At 39.7% G+C, this 17,260-nt stretch overlaps 1 protein-coding gene across 3 annotated transcripts in view; it reads right to left on the bottom strand.

The window, feature by feature from the left end:
- The window catches only part of TMEM245 (transmembrane protein 245), a 104,039-nt gene that overhangs the window by 30,983 nt on the left and 55,796 nt on the right, over nucleotides 1-17,260 (bottom strand). For all 3 annotated transcript variants that reach the window (XM_033427472.2, XM_033427473.2, XM_033427474.2), the window contains 4 exons: nucleotides 9,418-9,516; nucleotides 6,893-7,024; nucleotides 2,846-2,968; nucleotides 2,572-2,717 (listed from right to left, as the gene is read on the bottom strand). In XM_033427472.2, the coding sequence (XP_033283363.1) occupies nucleotides 2,572-2,717; nucleotides 2,846-2,968; nucleotides 6,893-7,024; nucleotides 9,418-9,516 (500 nt within the window). The remainder of the gene's footprint in view (nucleotides 1-2,571; nucleotides 2,718-2,845; nucleotides 2,969-6,892; nucleotides 7,025-9,417; nucleotides 9,517-17,260) is intronic.

Genomic DNA, 17,260 nt, shown 5'->3' on the forward strand with positions numbered 1-17,260 from the left:
AGCAAATCTAACCTGTGAAAAGACATATATTTCCTCATATCTATGTAGATGACTGTACGCTCTCTAACCTCAAATTCCTTCCTGAACCAAAGACCTAATTTTTTAAAATTTTTATTGAAATATAGTTGACTTACAATGTTCTGTTAGTTTCAGGTGTACAGTAAAGTGTACAGTTATACATACATAACAAAGTTATACAAAGATTCAGTTATACATATATATGAATATATATATTCTTTTTTACATTCTTTTCCATTATAGGTTATTACAAGATATTGAGTATAGTTCCCTGTGCTATACAGTAAGCCCTTGTTATCTATTTTACATACAGTAGTGTGTGTATTTTATTAACCCCAAGCTCCTAATTTAACCCTCCCTCCAGCCTTGGTAACCATAAATTTTTTTCTATTTGTTTTGTAAATAAGTTCATTTGTATCCTTTTTTTAGATTCTACGTATAAGCGATATCATGTGATATTTGTCTTTCTCTGCAAAGAACTAAATTTCCAGCTGCCAGCCTCATGTGTCCATGTGAATAGTCTTAACAGTACCACGAATTTAATTCATCATCTTTTGTTCCAACCATCTCCTGGAAGAAGGCATCATGGTATACCAGAAGAATGTGTGATCTCAATCAGCTGGACTTAGGTACAAATCACAGCTCTGCTTACCAGTTCCAAGGAACCATGACATTAAAGAATAATCTTTAAAACAAAGGAGGTGGCATATTTGGTATAAAAAAAAAAATGACTCAATGACAGACATTTAGAGGATGGCCAGCTGTGCTAGTAAAGGTTACTTCAGGAAAAAGAAGTATCTTTCTTGAAGTTCTTTATGGACAAGCTAGATACTTTTCTGTAAGACTTGGCTTAAGTCACACTGACTAGAGGATTATGGCAGCCTTTGATATGGCTGATTCCATAGCTTTATCCTATTGGGAAGATAGAAAGTTATTTTTCCTTTTTGGTAAAGTATTTGCATAAACTTTTTTGAGACAGATGTCACTTAGATACACTAAAGTTAATCTATTGATAGATTAATAAAGATGAAAACCAATGGTCAAATAGGCTTAGAAGGGATGCTAAAGCCAGCAAGTATCTTTCCTGAAGACAACTTCACCCTGAAAGCTGTTACAGTAGACAATATACTCCCAAACCCAGAATATTTACATGGATGGCTCCATGTGGATACCTGGGAGCACCAAAGGGGATAAGAGCTTTTTTGGTTTTAATCCCACCTACTGTCCAATAAAGTAGGAGGAAAAACAGAAAACCTAGCAAAGTTTCCAGAGAAAATATATTTTAGGTGCATGCATGCTATTTGAATGTAACCAAGGGTTTTCCAAAGATCAAAGTGGTATCCTCACCAGCTGTTACATGAACACAGTGAAAAAATAAGCCAAAATCAGTCAGACAGAATTATCAGGTCAAATCAACATTTCTGTGGCAGACTAGTTTCAAGAAATTACCATTTTCTTAAAAGTATGTGGAAACAGAAATGCCAGCCAAAGATTCACTATTCAAGAAAAGCTTTAGACCGCCTAACAGCTTATTAGAAAAAGGAGCTCTAATGGATAACATGAGGATTTCATTTGAGTAGCTATTCATAAGAAGTCAAAATGAAGTAGAGTCTTATTAATGAGTTAGAGCAATGAGGGACAAAGTTTTGGGAAGGAGCTGAGACAAGGCTGCAAAAGGCCTCTCCCTACCTGACATGATGAAGAGGAAAAAGAAAAAGGCATCAGTGACTTGGAAAGAGGATATGAAGAATAAAAGCTGAAGAATCATCTCATTCAGAAATCAAGCCTGCAATACATAGACCCCAGAAGACATGATGGAAATTTCTGGCTGGAACCTGCGATACACACAGAGCGCGTGACTTGGAAATAACCCCAAATTTTGCATTTCCGGTATCCAAACTACCCTCTGCAGAGGACACAGCCTGGCTGCAGAGCGACAGAGGAAGAAACAGGAAGGCCACCTACTCTCCTCCCCAAGCAAAGCTAGAATTCCTGAGAATACAAGGAGGGTTCTGAGAGAAGCTGAGGTGTATGTGTGGTGCAGGGTGCAGGAGGGCCTTCTCCCGAGCAAATTATGTGATGATTAGAAGCTGCAGCAAGGGCCTGGGGACAGGCCATTAGACCTTTGTACATCACAGGCTTGAGAGTAAGATATTAAAACTGTTTTACATTATCCTCTCAAAGGAGATGTTAAAAATCTGAAAATACCAGGGGCTTCCCTGGTGGCGCAGTGGTTGAGAGTCCGCCTGCCGATGCAGGGGACACAGGTTCGTGTCCCGGTCCGGGAAGATCCCACATGCCGCGGAGCGGCTGGGCCCGTGAGCCATGGCTGCTGAGCCTGCGCGTCCGGAGCCTGTGCTCCGCAACGGGAGAGGCCACAACAGTGAGAGGCCCACGTACCGCAAAAAAAAAAAAGAAAAAAAATTTGAAAATACCAGCGTCCCTCAATAGCTTAGCACTGAATGTTACCAGGAAGGCTCAAGACAGAAAAATGGGCCTCTCATGGAGAGCAGTTTCTGAAGGAAGTAAGAACAGCATAAATCTTTTCCCTACCTGATAGCTTCTTCCACAGACTGGCCAATAATATTAGAAGAAGGACCTGGCTGAGATAGTGGTGTCAGGCTTATCACCCACTTCACTGGCTTGTAGTACTCATCACTGGAACTTAACAGATAAAATAGTGTGGTCAGGAAAATTATCTGCAAAACAAAGGACAGTATCTCCTAAAATATCACATTTGGAAACTACAGGAAGGAAACATAAATGGAACCAAGAATATGCTTTACTGCAGAAGGAGTGTGACACGTACTCATCTGTGTGTACATACCAGAGACAGGACAAAGTTGAGGAGGGCAGTCCCGCTATAGAAGAGGATGGCCAGGAGCGTGGTGACAGTGGTGAAGAGCAGGCTCACGTTCCGGCTCATCACGATCCACAGGGACTCTAAGATCTGGCGAGGAGGGAAGGCTAAATATTAGAACTCATCCTCAGGAAAGAAGTTTCTACAGCTGTCTAGTGTGCTCTCATGGAGTGTTTTACTACCATAAACTGAAACAACAGGAACTGAGTATTATTTTATCTGAAAACATTTGAATGTTGATTAGTAAGGAAAATGGTTAAGTAAATTATGGTGAATGTACTACAAATAATAACAGGCAGCCATTAAAACATCTCTATTGGGCTTCCCTGGTGGCGCAGTGGTTGAGAGTCCGCCTGCCGATGCAGGGGACACGGGTTTGTGCCCCGGTCCAGGAGGATGCCGCATGCCGCAGAGCGGCTGGGCCCATGAGCCATGGCCGCTGAGCCTGCGCGTCCAGAGCCTGTGCTCCGCAGCGGGAGAGGCCACGACGGTGAGAGGCCCGCATACCGCAAAAAAAAAAAAATCTCTATTATAACACAGAAAAATATTTTATGATACAATGCTAAGTTTAAAGAACAGGACAAAAAAGCTTATTTATAGCATGATTATAACTATGAAAATGGCACGCATAGAAAAAATACCTACAGGAGAATATGCCAGAATGCAACCTGTAGTTGTATGTAGCTTGTAGGACCACAAGCACAGGCCAAGAAATTCTAACATTAGTCTGATTAGCTATACCTCCCCCACCGACTTGCCATCTTCAACTTAGAACCAACAACAAACACAAAAGCGTCACTTCAATGACTTCACTAAAGTCACAATAAAAGAAATGAACAGATGGGGTCAGAGCTCTGCAGCTGAAAACCTTTCCTCAGACAGATAATGACCCTATATCAAGACCTATTGAGTTCATCTGATCCATCACCTGCAAATTCACTAAAACCAGATGTTAATACATGTTAAATATTACTGAAAGAAGATGTATAATATCTATAACACACCTACGTGTTTTCACGTAGGTGTGTTATAGATATTTCCTATCTCTTCATGAACTTAAAGTCCCATATGATAATGTCTGTTCTATTATTCTCCCCAAGAGGACTATCCTTCCTCTTAATGAAAAACAAGGAAGCAAGATGATCAGAAAAACACCTTCCATTATAGTTTTCAAAATGCTCGCATAAACCTCACAGCAATGCAGCGAGGGAAGCAATGTAGATGATATCATCTTTATTTTACAGATATACAAACTGAAGCTCAGAGATTTTTAAAAACTTGCCCAAGGGCATGAAGCTAATAAGCGGAACTAGACCTAGGACCAGAACTCCTAATGGCTGGTTTTATTTTGCTGCCCTTTCCAAAAGAGAAGTTCTGTTTTTTGTCATATGCTCAAGTTATACCATCTCTTCCATGAAAGGCCTATCCATTCCTTTCCTACCTCAAATGTACCACTTATAAAGGCATATTTTGTTGTCCTCAGCATTTCCTGCAAACCTCAGCTCAGCCTTCACAAGAGGCCTTTGGCAGGCTAGTTTCATTTACAATAACTCCTTACATAAAATCTTGAAAATGCTTCATGATGCCTACAAAAATATGCATGATTGACTGTTTGACCTTATGGGATAAAGAATGAATGAATACTGCCACTGATTCTAAGAAACAAACCAACAATGCCCTTACTTGTGATTTTTACAAACATTCTTTTGGGGAATTCAGTCACTTTGGAATTTTTATCAAAAAAATTTTTTAAATAGTTTCTGGGTCATACTGATAGGAAATACTCTGTGGTAATTCTTAAGAAATTAACTGAATACATTAATTGTAGACTGGTAGTCACTAACAATCTAGTAACTTTTCTATGTACTCAAAGGGATTAGGAAGAAAGGTTCAGAAAAGGAGAAAGAGATGCTGGGTATTATAAAACCAAAAAGTTCAATCAAGGTCTGACCTTGACAGTTTCTTAAAATTTGTTCTGATGAGATAGGTGGTGATATTAAAGAATGTAACTTTTTTTAATACTGTATAACAAAACGTGTCAATATTTAGAATTAGATATTAGTGAACCAATATTCCAAATGACCAGTGCACATTACAAAATCATGTAAGGGTAGAAGATCCATTCCTAGCCAAGATAGATCAAGGGACCTTAATATAGGGGAGTAGAAAAAGTTCACTGATACGGTTTCAAATTCTACACTGCAACTAACCTTTAAGAAATACCATTTGTTGAGTTTTGGTGTAGTATCAAAGAATAGTCACGATGATCTGAAAAGGTTATTAAAAGACTACCCTCTTTTCCAGCTACATATCTGTGTGAGGCTAGATTTCCTCATATACTTCAACCAAAACAACATATTCCAACAGACTGAATGCAGAAACAAATATGAGGTTTGCAAAATTAAACAGGTTTGCAAAAATGTAAAGAAAGCCACTCTTCACACTAAATCATTTTTTTTGTTTTGGAAAATGGTTATTTTTCAGACATAACAAGCATGCCCTTCATGTCAACAAGTAATGTTATTTTTTTTTTTAGTGAATTGATAAATATTTTTAAAGTTCTCAGTTTTTTTTGTTGTTGTTGTTGTTTTTTTGCAGTACGCGGGCCTCTCACTGTTGTGGCCTCTCCCATTGCAGAGCACAGGCTCCGGACGCGCAGGCTCAGCGGCCATGGCTCACGGGCCCAGCCGCTCCGCGGCATGTGGGATCTTCCCGCACCGGGGAACGAACCCGTGACCCCTGCATCGGCAGGCGGACTCTCAACCACTGCGCCACCAGGGAAGCCCTAAAGTTCTCAGTTTTAACTGCTAATACAATAAGTATCAATAGAACCTACATCAGCAAAAGCTCTTTGGAGTCCTCACACCAAAATCTGAGAGCCACTGGACTACAGAAAACAGAGGGAAGGGATCATCAAAAACAACATTCTTAGAATTGAAGGACATGAATTTCTAGATGTAATTTCAAACTGTTGTAGCTACATTAGGCGATTGGGAGAAAGGGAAAATGTGAGTGCAGGGATGGGTGAAGGGACTGGGTGAAGGGACCAAAGGAGTCATAAGAAAACCCCAAGGGAGCTGTAAGGAAGCACTGAGGGACTTGTATCTTCATCTTCCATGTTAGGAAGCCAAAAGATAATATTGTAAAACCAAGAAAGAGCAGCATAAACATTACTTAAGAAATTTAGAGGTAAATATACAGAGAAAGCTAAAAGAATTGAGAGCTCTTTTTGGAGAATGAGACTGAAGTGGGGAAGCACAGAGCAGGGGCACTGCTATTTTTTATTAAAAACCTTAAAACATTTTTGACCTTTAAGCTATGGTCATCTATTATTTTGATAAAAATTAAATTTTAAAAATATCTAGCACAGCAAACCTCCACTTTTATTAACATGATGAGAGTTATAAGTTTATTCACAAGAGAAGTCTTCTCATCTCTGTGAAAGGCCACAGACCAAGATACCTCACAAAGTAGGCTATGGAATGAAGAATAGTCGCTGAAACTCGGCAACACGGCAAGCTGTTCCTTGCTGCCTTTGATCCTCTGGTAAACAAGGCAGAGGTGGGTGGTGCATGAGGGAAGGACAGGTGGGATGATAATAAGCGAAGCCTTTAAACATCCAGTCTCTCTAATGTGACTGGAACCATATTTCCATCTGCCAAAGGGCTTCACCCACCAAAGGTGGCTCCCTCTCTAGTGGTCCAACTGGGAACATTCTGGTCAGCCTAGGGGACAAGGATACCGTCTCAGAATCTGAGAGCCACAGCATTATGTGTGCTACCTGAGTCAGCATCTCTTGGTTACTCTTCAACCACAGAGGAGGCATCAGGGAGTTACACCTGAGGCCTATGGCTTTTGGACATCTTTCTAGTGCATTTCGAACTCTCCAAACTATAAATGTCATGGCATTAAAAACAGGGTACCGAAAGGCCTTTCAGTGTGTGAAGAAAACTGGGAATTAGAGTTTCTGTTTTTGTTTCTAAGTCCAGTTTAACTATAAATACTATTTCTTACCGAAAGAAATGTCTCAATGTTCTCATGGACAAAGGAAGCGATATCCTGCCAGTCCAGAATGTCTCCCAGCCAGCTATTCTGACGACTTATGTGCATCTTGTGTCCTTTGAGCCTTCCAGAGTGCGTTACATTCTATGGAATAGAACAGTTCAGACATGAAATCTCCATCTTAACCTAAAGAATAGGAGGTAAAAGTAGCCTATTTCGTTTTAGGTCCACTTGAGCAATTTAGTAAGTGCACAAAGGTGAAAAACTTTTTATTATTTAAGAAATCAACAAAGAACTCCACCGAAAGACCTGAAATATATTTTTCTGTTTACATTCTAGTTACTGTGTCTCATTCTAGCTTAAAAGCTTCCCTTCTAAGTATGTTCATGAACACACTTTACTCGTCAGTATGTTCAACTGAACAGGAACGCAGCATATACTTTCATCTTATTTTTCCCTTTTAGCCCCTCTAACCTTTCTCTTGGTCTCCCAGTTTTGCTTTTTTCCTCCTTTGCTCATCTCTCTTATTACTCCTCCATACACGCTAAAGGAAGCAGAGGGGAAATATGAAAAGGTACAGCTAAAACCAATACAATGTTATATGTCAATCATATCTCAATAAAACAGGGGAAAACAAGGGTCGGGGGAATCTAGCTTGTCTATCTGGAAGAGAATTACATTGGCAGAAATGCAGGAATAACAGATTTGAAAGAGTGATGTGATGTATAAACAAAGTGACTGGTAAGGTTAAAATTTAGAAATAGAAGTAGATTCTTAACATTCTTGTGTTTCCATTCTCGCACTTTTTTCAAACAGCACTGTGATGCCTGCCTTCATTATGCAATGAAGACATTAGATCCTAGTAAAACAGGTAAAGAAAGCAATGCACTTACCCACTTACAAACCTATGCTTTTAAAACACTGACCACCCTGGACCATAAGTGAAGCTCAAAGGGGGTGAGGGACAGTAAAAGCTGTTTGTCTGTAAGCAGAAGCCCCAGAGTCAGCAGAAGAAGTGGATACAACCTTTCCAAAAGTATGGCTCTTCAGCAGATATCTACCCAGAGATCCCCCAGTTAGTTTTTTTTGTTTTTTTTTGCGGTACGCGGGCCTCTCACTGTTGTGGCCTCTCCCGTTGCGGAGCACAGGCTCCGGACGCGCAGGCTCAGCGGCCATGGCTCACAGACCCAGCTGCTCCGTGGCATGTGGGATCCTCCCGTACCGGGGCACGAACCCGCGTCCCCTGCATCGGCAGGCGGACTCTCAACCACTGCGCCACCAGGGAAGCCCGCCCAGTTAGTTTTAACTCCCAGCTTTGGAAAGCCACAAAAACCATCACTGTTCCTTCGACTCCTCCTGGGGCAGGAGTACACAATGCCAAACAGGTCACTGAGCAACAAATTCAAATTTAAATCAAGCCCTCCTACCCCCAAACCCCAAGTTAAGAGATTTATTTATGTTTCTCTTCTGTTTAGATCAACCCAGGGAAAAACCAACCACTAACTCTGCCCCACTCTATCTCCTTCCCCTGGATGGGCATCTTCCACAGCACAGCTCCTAATGGCCCACAGGCCTTGCCAACGCAGTGTACAGAACAGCCTGGCACAACTAGCTGCTTTCAAACCATCATTTTTATATTTAATGAAAAATGATACTATTTTTCGTCATAAATTCTGAAATTGGAGTACATCAGCACAAGTAGCATTAAAGGTTTATTTAAAATAAAATAAATCTCTCTAAACTTTTGGATCTATTTTCACGTCCTCAAAGAGAAAAGTTCTTAGTCTGAATCTGTATTGTCCCAAATAGCAGCCACTACCCACATATGGCTACTGAGTACCTAAAATGTGGCTAATCCAAAAATGGAAAAAATTATATGTATATATATAAAACCTCATTAAATTTTTTTATTCATTCCATATGGAAATGACATATATTCGGTATACTGGGTTAAGTAAAATACATTATTAAAATTAATTTCACCTGTCCTAGTTTTTTTTTAAATGTGGCCACTAGAAAAATTAACATGTATGACTTGCATTCATTACATTTCTACTGTACAAATCTGGTCTAGAGGATGGGATGCTGTTGATAGTAATGAACAGAGGATGGAATACTGATACACCAGAGACTGGTGGGTTCTGCCATGGAGACTAATCATCAATTCAAGCTGACTTTTAGTGACCTGAGGTTTAAGAACCTGCAGCTTGGGCTTCCCTGGTGGCGCAGTGGTTGAGAGTCCGCCTGCCGATGCAGCGGACACGGGTTCGTGCCCTGGTCCGGGAAGATCCCACATGCCGCGGAGCGGCTGGGCCTGTGAGCCATGGCCGCTGAGCCTGTGCTCCGCAATGGGAGAGGCCACAACAGTAAGAGGCCCGCATACCGTAAAAGAAAAAAAAAAAAAAAAAAGAACTTGCAGCTTAAAAATGTCAATAAATAAAACCCCAATGTTAACACAATCCTACCTAGTCAATGAGTCCATAAAATAAAAGGACACTATTAGTTTACAACTGAAATCCTTAGCTAAAATAACTTACCTTTACAAACCAAGAATGATACAGTCTGTCCCAAAGTTCTAGCACCTGCTTTTCAATTACGGCAGTATTGTTCACCTTATCTCCAAGAATTTTATGAAGCTGGAAGAAATACAGATATAATCTGGTTTAATATTTCAGGCAACAATTCAGTAAAATTAATACATGCTGGGTCTTTATATTTGTACCAAATCAAACTAAAATGTTCCAGCCTATTTAATTGCCTCTAACCACATTATGTTCTTTTCTTAAACTCTACTTCTCAATATCCCCAGTAAATTTCCTCTCTCCCATCTTTTTGCTTCTTTTTTCTTTCCTTTATTCTTAGGCCTCTAAGAGAGCTTCTTTAAGTTTTAAGAGAATTAAGCCATGCTTACTGACTTTTCTGACCTTAAGTGCCCTCAGTCTTCTCTGCTAGCTTACTTCTCTGAGCTTCAAAAGATTAAGTGCTGCAGTAATCTACCTTTGGTCCTCTTCTAGCTATATTCTCCCCTTAGGCCATGTTATGGGCTTAATTGTGTCCCCCGCCCCTAAATTCTTATGCTGAAGTCCTAACAGCCAGTACCTCAGAATGTGACTATATTTGCAGATAGGGTCTTTAAGGAGGTAACCAAATTAAAATGAGATCATTGGGGTAGGTCCTAATTCAATATTACTGTGTTCTTATAAAAAGAGGACATGGGCTTCCCTGGTGGCACAGTGATTGACAGTCTGCCTGCCGATGCAGGGGACACGGGTTCGTGCCCCGGTCCGGGAAGATACCACATGCCGCAGAGCGGCTGAGCCGTTGAGCCATGGCCGCTGAGCCTGCGCGTCCGGAGCCTGTGCTCTGCAACGGCAGAGGCCACAACAGTGAGAGGCCCGCGTACCGCAAAAAAAAAAAAAAAAAAAAAAGAGGACATTAGGACATAAACATACATAGAGGAAAGACCATATAAAGATAAAGTCCATCTATAAGCCAAGTTGAAAGAGGCCTCAGAAGAAACCAATTCTGCTGACTCCTTGATCTTGGACCTGTAGCCTCTAGAATTGTGAGAAAATTAATTTATGTTGTTGAAGCACAAAGTTCGTGGTACTTTGTTATGGCAGCCCTACCAAAACTAATACAGTTCATCTCTACCAATCACATGGGTACTATATGATATTCAAACTTCCATCTACAGCCCAGATCTCTCCCTTGAGCTCCAGCTATGTATGTCTGACTGCATCTCTACTTAAGATATTTAATATGCCCTGAAACAGAATTACCAATCTACATGCAACACCTACACCGCACTACCACCTCCAATTCTTTTCATCTAAGTGTACAGCTATCCTTCTAGTTGGACAAACCAAAAACCTCCTTCCCTTGCACTCCATAACCAATCCATGAGCAATTCATGTCAAGACAACCTCAAAAACATATCCCAAATATGACAATTTCTCTCAATTCCCACTTCTGCGATCTTAGTCCAACTCATCAACATCTCACCTGGACTATCAGAATAATCTTTCAATTGGTCTCCCTGCCTTCTTCATTCTTGCCCACTCCTCCATAAAGCAGCCAAGATGAGCTTTCAATATCCTAAATCTGGTCATATCCCTGTTTTAAAGTCCTTTGTAGCTAAATTAAAATCCCAAGTTCTTTATGCCCTCAAGGCTTGTCTCATCACCACATCCCCTATTCCAGCCACAGTGACCTTCCTTTCCCTCATTCAAGCTCCTTCCCATCTCAGGGCCTCTGAATTTTCTATGCCCTCAACTTGAAACATTCTTTTCGAAGATCTTCATAAACTGCCTCCTTCTCACCACTCAAGTCTTAGTGAAAACATTACCTTCTCAGAGGCATTCTCTGGCCATTCTAGCTAAAGCATCACTTGGAGTTACTCTCTACCACATCACTCTGTTTACTCTGGTCACAGCACTTTCAGATCCGAAACTTTTGTTTGCACATTTAATGCTGGTCTCCTTTCACCCGGAATGTAAGGCTCTAGGAGAGCTGTAACTCTTTCTGGTTTACTGCTTTTCGCCACCATTTAGAACAGTGCCTGACATGTTTGTGCACTGGCTGTCATCTTGTTCATTCTTGTCATCAGAGAAGGGACACAGCAAATGCACTCATTACTTATTCTCTTGCTGTATCAGGGCAGTATCTCTAGGTACAAATTTTGAAAAGAGAATACAAGTAGAAAGGATAGTTAAAGCGAGGATGTTGTATGACACAGGCCTAGAGCCCGTGCTCTGCAACAAGAGAAGCCACCGCAATGAGAAGCCCACGCACAGCAATGAAGAGTAGCCCCCACTCGCCGCAACCAGAGAAAGCCCATGCACAGCAACAAAGACCCAACGCAGCCAAAAATAAATAAATTTTAAAAAAAGAAAAAGATATGGTGACCATATGTACATGGGTTTATCTCTGGGCTTTCTATCCTGTTCCATTGATCTATATTTCTGTTTTTGTGCCAGTACCATACTGTCTTGATTACCGTAGCTTTGTAGTATAGTCTGAAGTCAGGGAGCCTGATTCCTCCAGCTCCAATTTTTCCTTCTCAACATTGCTTTGGCTATTCAGGGTCTTTTGCATTTCCATACAAATTGTGCAATTTTTTGTTCTAGTTCTGTGAAAAATGCCATTGGTAGTCTGATACGGATTGCGTTGAATCTGTACATTGCTCTGGGTAGCACTGTCATTTTCACAATGTTTATTCTTCCAATCCAAGAACATGGTACATCTCTCCATCTGTTTGTATCATCTTTAATTTCTTTCATCAGTGTCTTATAGTTCTCTGCATACAGGTCTTTTGCCTCCTTAGGTAGATTCCTAGGTATTTTATTCTTTTTGTTACAATGGTAAATGGGAGTGTTTCCTTAATTTCTCTTTCATATTTTTCATCATTAGTGTATAGGAATGCAAGAGATTTCTGTACATTAATCCTGCTATTTTACCAAATTCATTGTTTAGCTCTAGTAGTTTTCTGGTAGCATCTTTAGAATTCTCTATGTATAGTATCATGTCATCTGCAAACAATGTCAGTTTTACTTCTTCTTTTCCTATTTGGATTTCTTTTATTTCTTTTCCTTCTCTGACTGCTGTGTCTAAAACTTCCAAAATTACGTTCAATAACAGCGGTAAGAGTGGGCAACCTTGACTTGTTCCTGATCTTAGAGGAAGTGGTTTCAGTTCCTCACCACTGAGAACAATGTTGGCTGTGGGTTTGTCATATATGGCTTTTATTATGTTTAGGTAGGTTCCCTCTATGCCTACTTTCGGGAGAGTTTTTATCACAAATGGGTGTTGAATTTTGTCGAAAGCTTTTCCTGCATCTGTGAAATTATCATATGGTTTTTATTCTTCAATTTGTTAATATGGTGTGTCACATTGATTGATTTGTGTATAATGAATAATCCTTGCATTCCTGGGATTAACTCCACTTGATCACGGTAGATGGTCCTTTTAATGTGCTGTTGGATTCTGTTTGCAAGTATTTTGTTGAGAATTTTTGCATCTATGTTCATCAGTGATATTGGCCAGTAGTTTTCTTTTTTTGTGACACCTTTGTCTGGTTTTGGTATCTGGGTGATGGTGGCCTCACAGAATGAGTTTGGGAGTGTTCCGCCCTCTGCTATATTTTGGAAGAGTTTTGAGAAGGAGAGGTGTTAGCTCTTCTATAAATATTTGATAGAATTTGCCTGTGAAGCCATATGGTCCTGGGCTTTTGTTTGCTGGAAGATTTTTAATCACAGTCTCAATTTCATTGCTTGTGATTGGTCTTTTTATATTTTCTATTTCTTCCTGGTTCAGTCTCGGAAGGTTGTGCTTTTCTAAGAATTTGTCCATTTCTTCCAGGTTGTCTATTTTATTGGCATATAGTTGCTTGTAGTAGTCTCTCATGATCCTTTTTATTTCTGCAGTACAGCTGTTACTTCTCCTTTTTCATTTCTAATTCTGTTGATTTGAGTCTTCATTTTTTTCTTGATGAGTCCGGCTAATGGTTTATCAATTTTGTTTATCTTCTCAAAGAACCAGCCTTTAGTTTTATTCATCTTTGCTATTGTTTTCTTCAATTCTTTTTCATTTATTTCTGATCTGATCTTTATAATTTCTTTCCTTCTGCTAACACTGAGTTTTGTTCTTCTTTCGCTAATGCTTTAGGTGTAAGCTTAGGTTGTTTACTTGAGATTTTTCTTGTTTCTTGAGGTAGGATTGTATTGCTACGAACTTCCCTCTTAGAACTGCTTTCACTGCATCCCATTGGCTTTGGGTCGTCGTGTTTTCATTGTCATTTGTTTCTAGGTATTTTTTGATTTCCTCTTTGATTTTTTCAGTGATCTCTTGGTTATTTAGTAGCGTCTTGTTTAGCCTCCATGTGTTTGTATTTTTTACAGTTCTTTTCCTGTAATCAATGTCTAGTCTCATAGTGCTGTGGTCAGAAAAGATACTGGATATGATTTCAATTTTCTTAAATTCACCAAGGCTTGATTTCTGACCCAAGATATGATCTATCCTGGAGAATGTTCCATGAGCACTTAAGAACACTAATGATGAAAAATTTGAAAGTGAAATTAAGAAAACACTCCCATTTACCACTGCAACAAAAAGCATAAAATATCTAGGAATAAATCTACCTAAGGAGACAAAAGACCTGTATGCAGAAAGTTATCAGACACTGATGAAAAAAATTAAAGATAATATAAATAGATGGAGAGATATACCATGTTCTTGGATTGGAAAAATCAACATTGTGAAAATGACTCTACTACCCAAAGCAACCTACAGATTCAATGCAATCCCTATCAAACTACCACTGGCATTTTTCACAGAACTAGAACAAAAAATTGCACAATTGGTATGGAAACACAAAAGACCTCGAATAGCCAAGGCAATCTTGAGAATGAAAAACAGAGATGGAGGAATCAGGCTCCCTGACTTCAGACTATACTACAAAGCTACCGTAATCAAGACAGTATGCTACTGGCACAGAAACAGAAATATAGATCAAAGAAAGCCCAGAGATAAACCCATGCACATATGATCACCTTATCTTTGATAAAGGAGGCAAGAAAATACAGTGGAGAAAAGACAGCCTCTTCAATATGTGGTGCTAGGAAAACTGGACAGCTACACATAAAAGAATGAAATTACAACACTGCCTAACACCATACACAAAAATAAACTCAAAATGGATTAAAGACCTAAATGTAAGGCCAGACACCATCAGACTCTTAGAGGAAAACATAGGCAGAACACTCTATGACATAAATCACAGCAAGATCCTTTCTGACCCACCTCCTAGAGAAATGGAAATAAAAACAAAAATAAACAAATGGGACCTAATGAAACTTAAAAGCTTTTGCACAGCAAAGGAAACCATAAACGAGACCAAAGACAACCCTCAGAATGGGAGAAGATATTTGCAAAGGAAGCAACTGACAAAAGATTAATCTCCAAAATTTACAAGCAGTTCAGGCAGCTCAATATCAAAAAACCAAACCACCCAATCCAAAAATGGGCAGAAGACCTAAACAGACATTTCTCCAAAGAAGATATACAGAATGCCAACAAGCACATGAAAGAATGCTCAACATCATTAATCATTAGAGAAATGCAAATCAAAACTACAACGAGGGTCTTCCCTGGTGGTGCAGTGGTTGAGAGTCTGCCTGCCAATTGCAGGGGACATGGGTTCGTGCCCCGGACTGGGAAGATCCCACGTGTCGCGGAGCGGCTGGGCCAGTGAGCCCTGGCCACTGAGCCTGCACGTCCGGAGCCTGTGCTGCACAACGGGAGAGGCCACAACAGTGAGAGGCCCGCGTACTGCAAAAACAAACAAACAAAACTACAATGAGGTATCATCTCACACCAGTCAGAATGGCCATCATCAAAAAATCTACAAACAATAAATGTTGGAGGGGGTGTGGAGAAAAGGGAACCCTCTTGCACTGTTGGTGGGAATGTAAATTGATACAGCCACTATGGAGGACAGTATGGAGGTTCCTTAAAAAACTAAAAATAGAACTACCATACGACGCAGTAATCCCACTACTGGGCATATACCCTGAGAAAACCATAATTCAGAAAGAGTCATGTACCAAAATGTTCACTGCAGCTCTATTTATAATAGCCAGGACATGGAAGCAACCTAAGAGTCCATCAACAGATGAATGGATAAAGAAGATGTGGCACATATATACAATGGAATATTACTCAGCCATAAAAAGAAATGAAACTGAGTTATTTGTAGTGAGGTGGATGGACCTAGAGACTGTCATTCAGGGTGAAGTAAATCAGAAAGAGAAAAACAAATACTGTATGCTAACACATATATATGGAATCTAAAAAAAAAAAAGTTCACGAAGAACCTAGGGGCAAAATGGGAATAAAGATGTAGACTTACTAGAGAATGGACTTGAGGATATGGGGAGGGGGAAGGGTAAGCTGGGACAAAATGAGAGAGTGGCATGGAAATATATACACTACCAAACGTAAAACAGATAGCTAGTGGGAAGCAGCCGCATAGGACAGGGAGATCAGCTTGGTGCTTTGTGACCATGTAGAGGGCTGGGATTGGGAGTGTGGGAGGGCGGGAGAAGCAAGAGGGAAGAGATATGGGGACATATGTATATGTATAACTGATTCACTTTGTTTTAAAGCAGAAACTAACACATCATTGTAAAGCAATTATACTCCAATAAAGATGTTTAAAAAAAAAGTGTATTCTGTTGTTTTTGGATGGAATGTCCTATAAATATCAATTAAGTCCATCTTGTTTAATGTGTCATTTAAAGCTTGTGTTTCCTTATTTATTTTCATTTTGGATGATCTGTCCATTGGTGAAAGTGGGGTGTTAAAGTCCCCTACTATGATTGTGTTACTGTCAATTTCCCCTTTAAGGCTGTTAGCCTTTGCCTTAAGTACTGAGGTGCTCCTATGTTGGGTGCATAGATATTTACAATTGTTATATCTTCTTGGATTGATCCCTTGATCATTATGTAGTGTCCTTCTTTGTCTCTTGTAATAGTCTTCATTTCAAAGTCTATTTTTTCTGATACGAGAATTGCTATTCCAGCTTTCTTTCGATTTCCATTTGCATGGAATATCTTTTCCCATCCCCTCATTTTCAGTCTGTATGTGTTCCTAGGTCTGAAGTGGGTGTAGACAGGATATATACGGGTCTTGTTTTTGTATCCATTCAGCCAGTCTATGTCTTTTGGTTGGAGCATTTAATCCATTTACATTTAAGGTAATTATCGATATGTATGTTCCTATTCCCATTTTCTTAATTGTTTTGGGTTTGTTTTTGTAGGTCTTTTACTTCTCTTGTGTTTCCTGCCTAGAGAAGTTCCTTCAGCATTTGTTGTAACGCTAGTTTGGTGTTGCTGAATTCTCTTAACTTTTGCTTGTCTGTATAAAGGTTTTAATTTCTCCATCGAATCTGAATGAGATCCTTGCTGGGTAGAGTAATCTTGGTTGTAAGTTTTTCCCTTTCATCACTTTAAATATGTCCTGCCACTCCCTTCTGGTTTACAAAGTTTCTGCTGAAAGATCAGTTGTTAACCTTATGGGGATTCCCTTGCATGTTATTTGTTGGTTTTCCCTTGCTGCTTTTAATATTTTTTCTTTGTATTTAATTTTTGATAGTTTGATTAATATGTGTCTTGGCATGTTTCTCCATGGATTTATCCTGTATGGGACTCTACTTTTTGGACTTTCTTGACTATTTCCTTTCCCATGTTAGGGAAGTTTTCGACTATAATCTCTTCAAATATTTTCTCAGACCCTTTCTTTTTCTCTTCTTCTTCTGGGACCCCTATAATTCAAATGTTGGTGCATTTAATGTTGTCCCAGAGGTCTCTGAGACTGTCCTCT

This window comes from Orcinus orca, chromosome 6, assembly GCF_937001465.1.
Source record: "Orcinus orca chromosome 6, mOrcOrc1.1, whole genome shotgun sequence".
In the NCBI taxonomy this organism is placed as follows: domain Eukaryota; kingdom Metazoa; phylum Chordata; class Mammalia; order Artiodactyla; family Delphinidae; genus Orcinus; species Orcinus orca.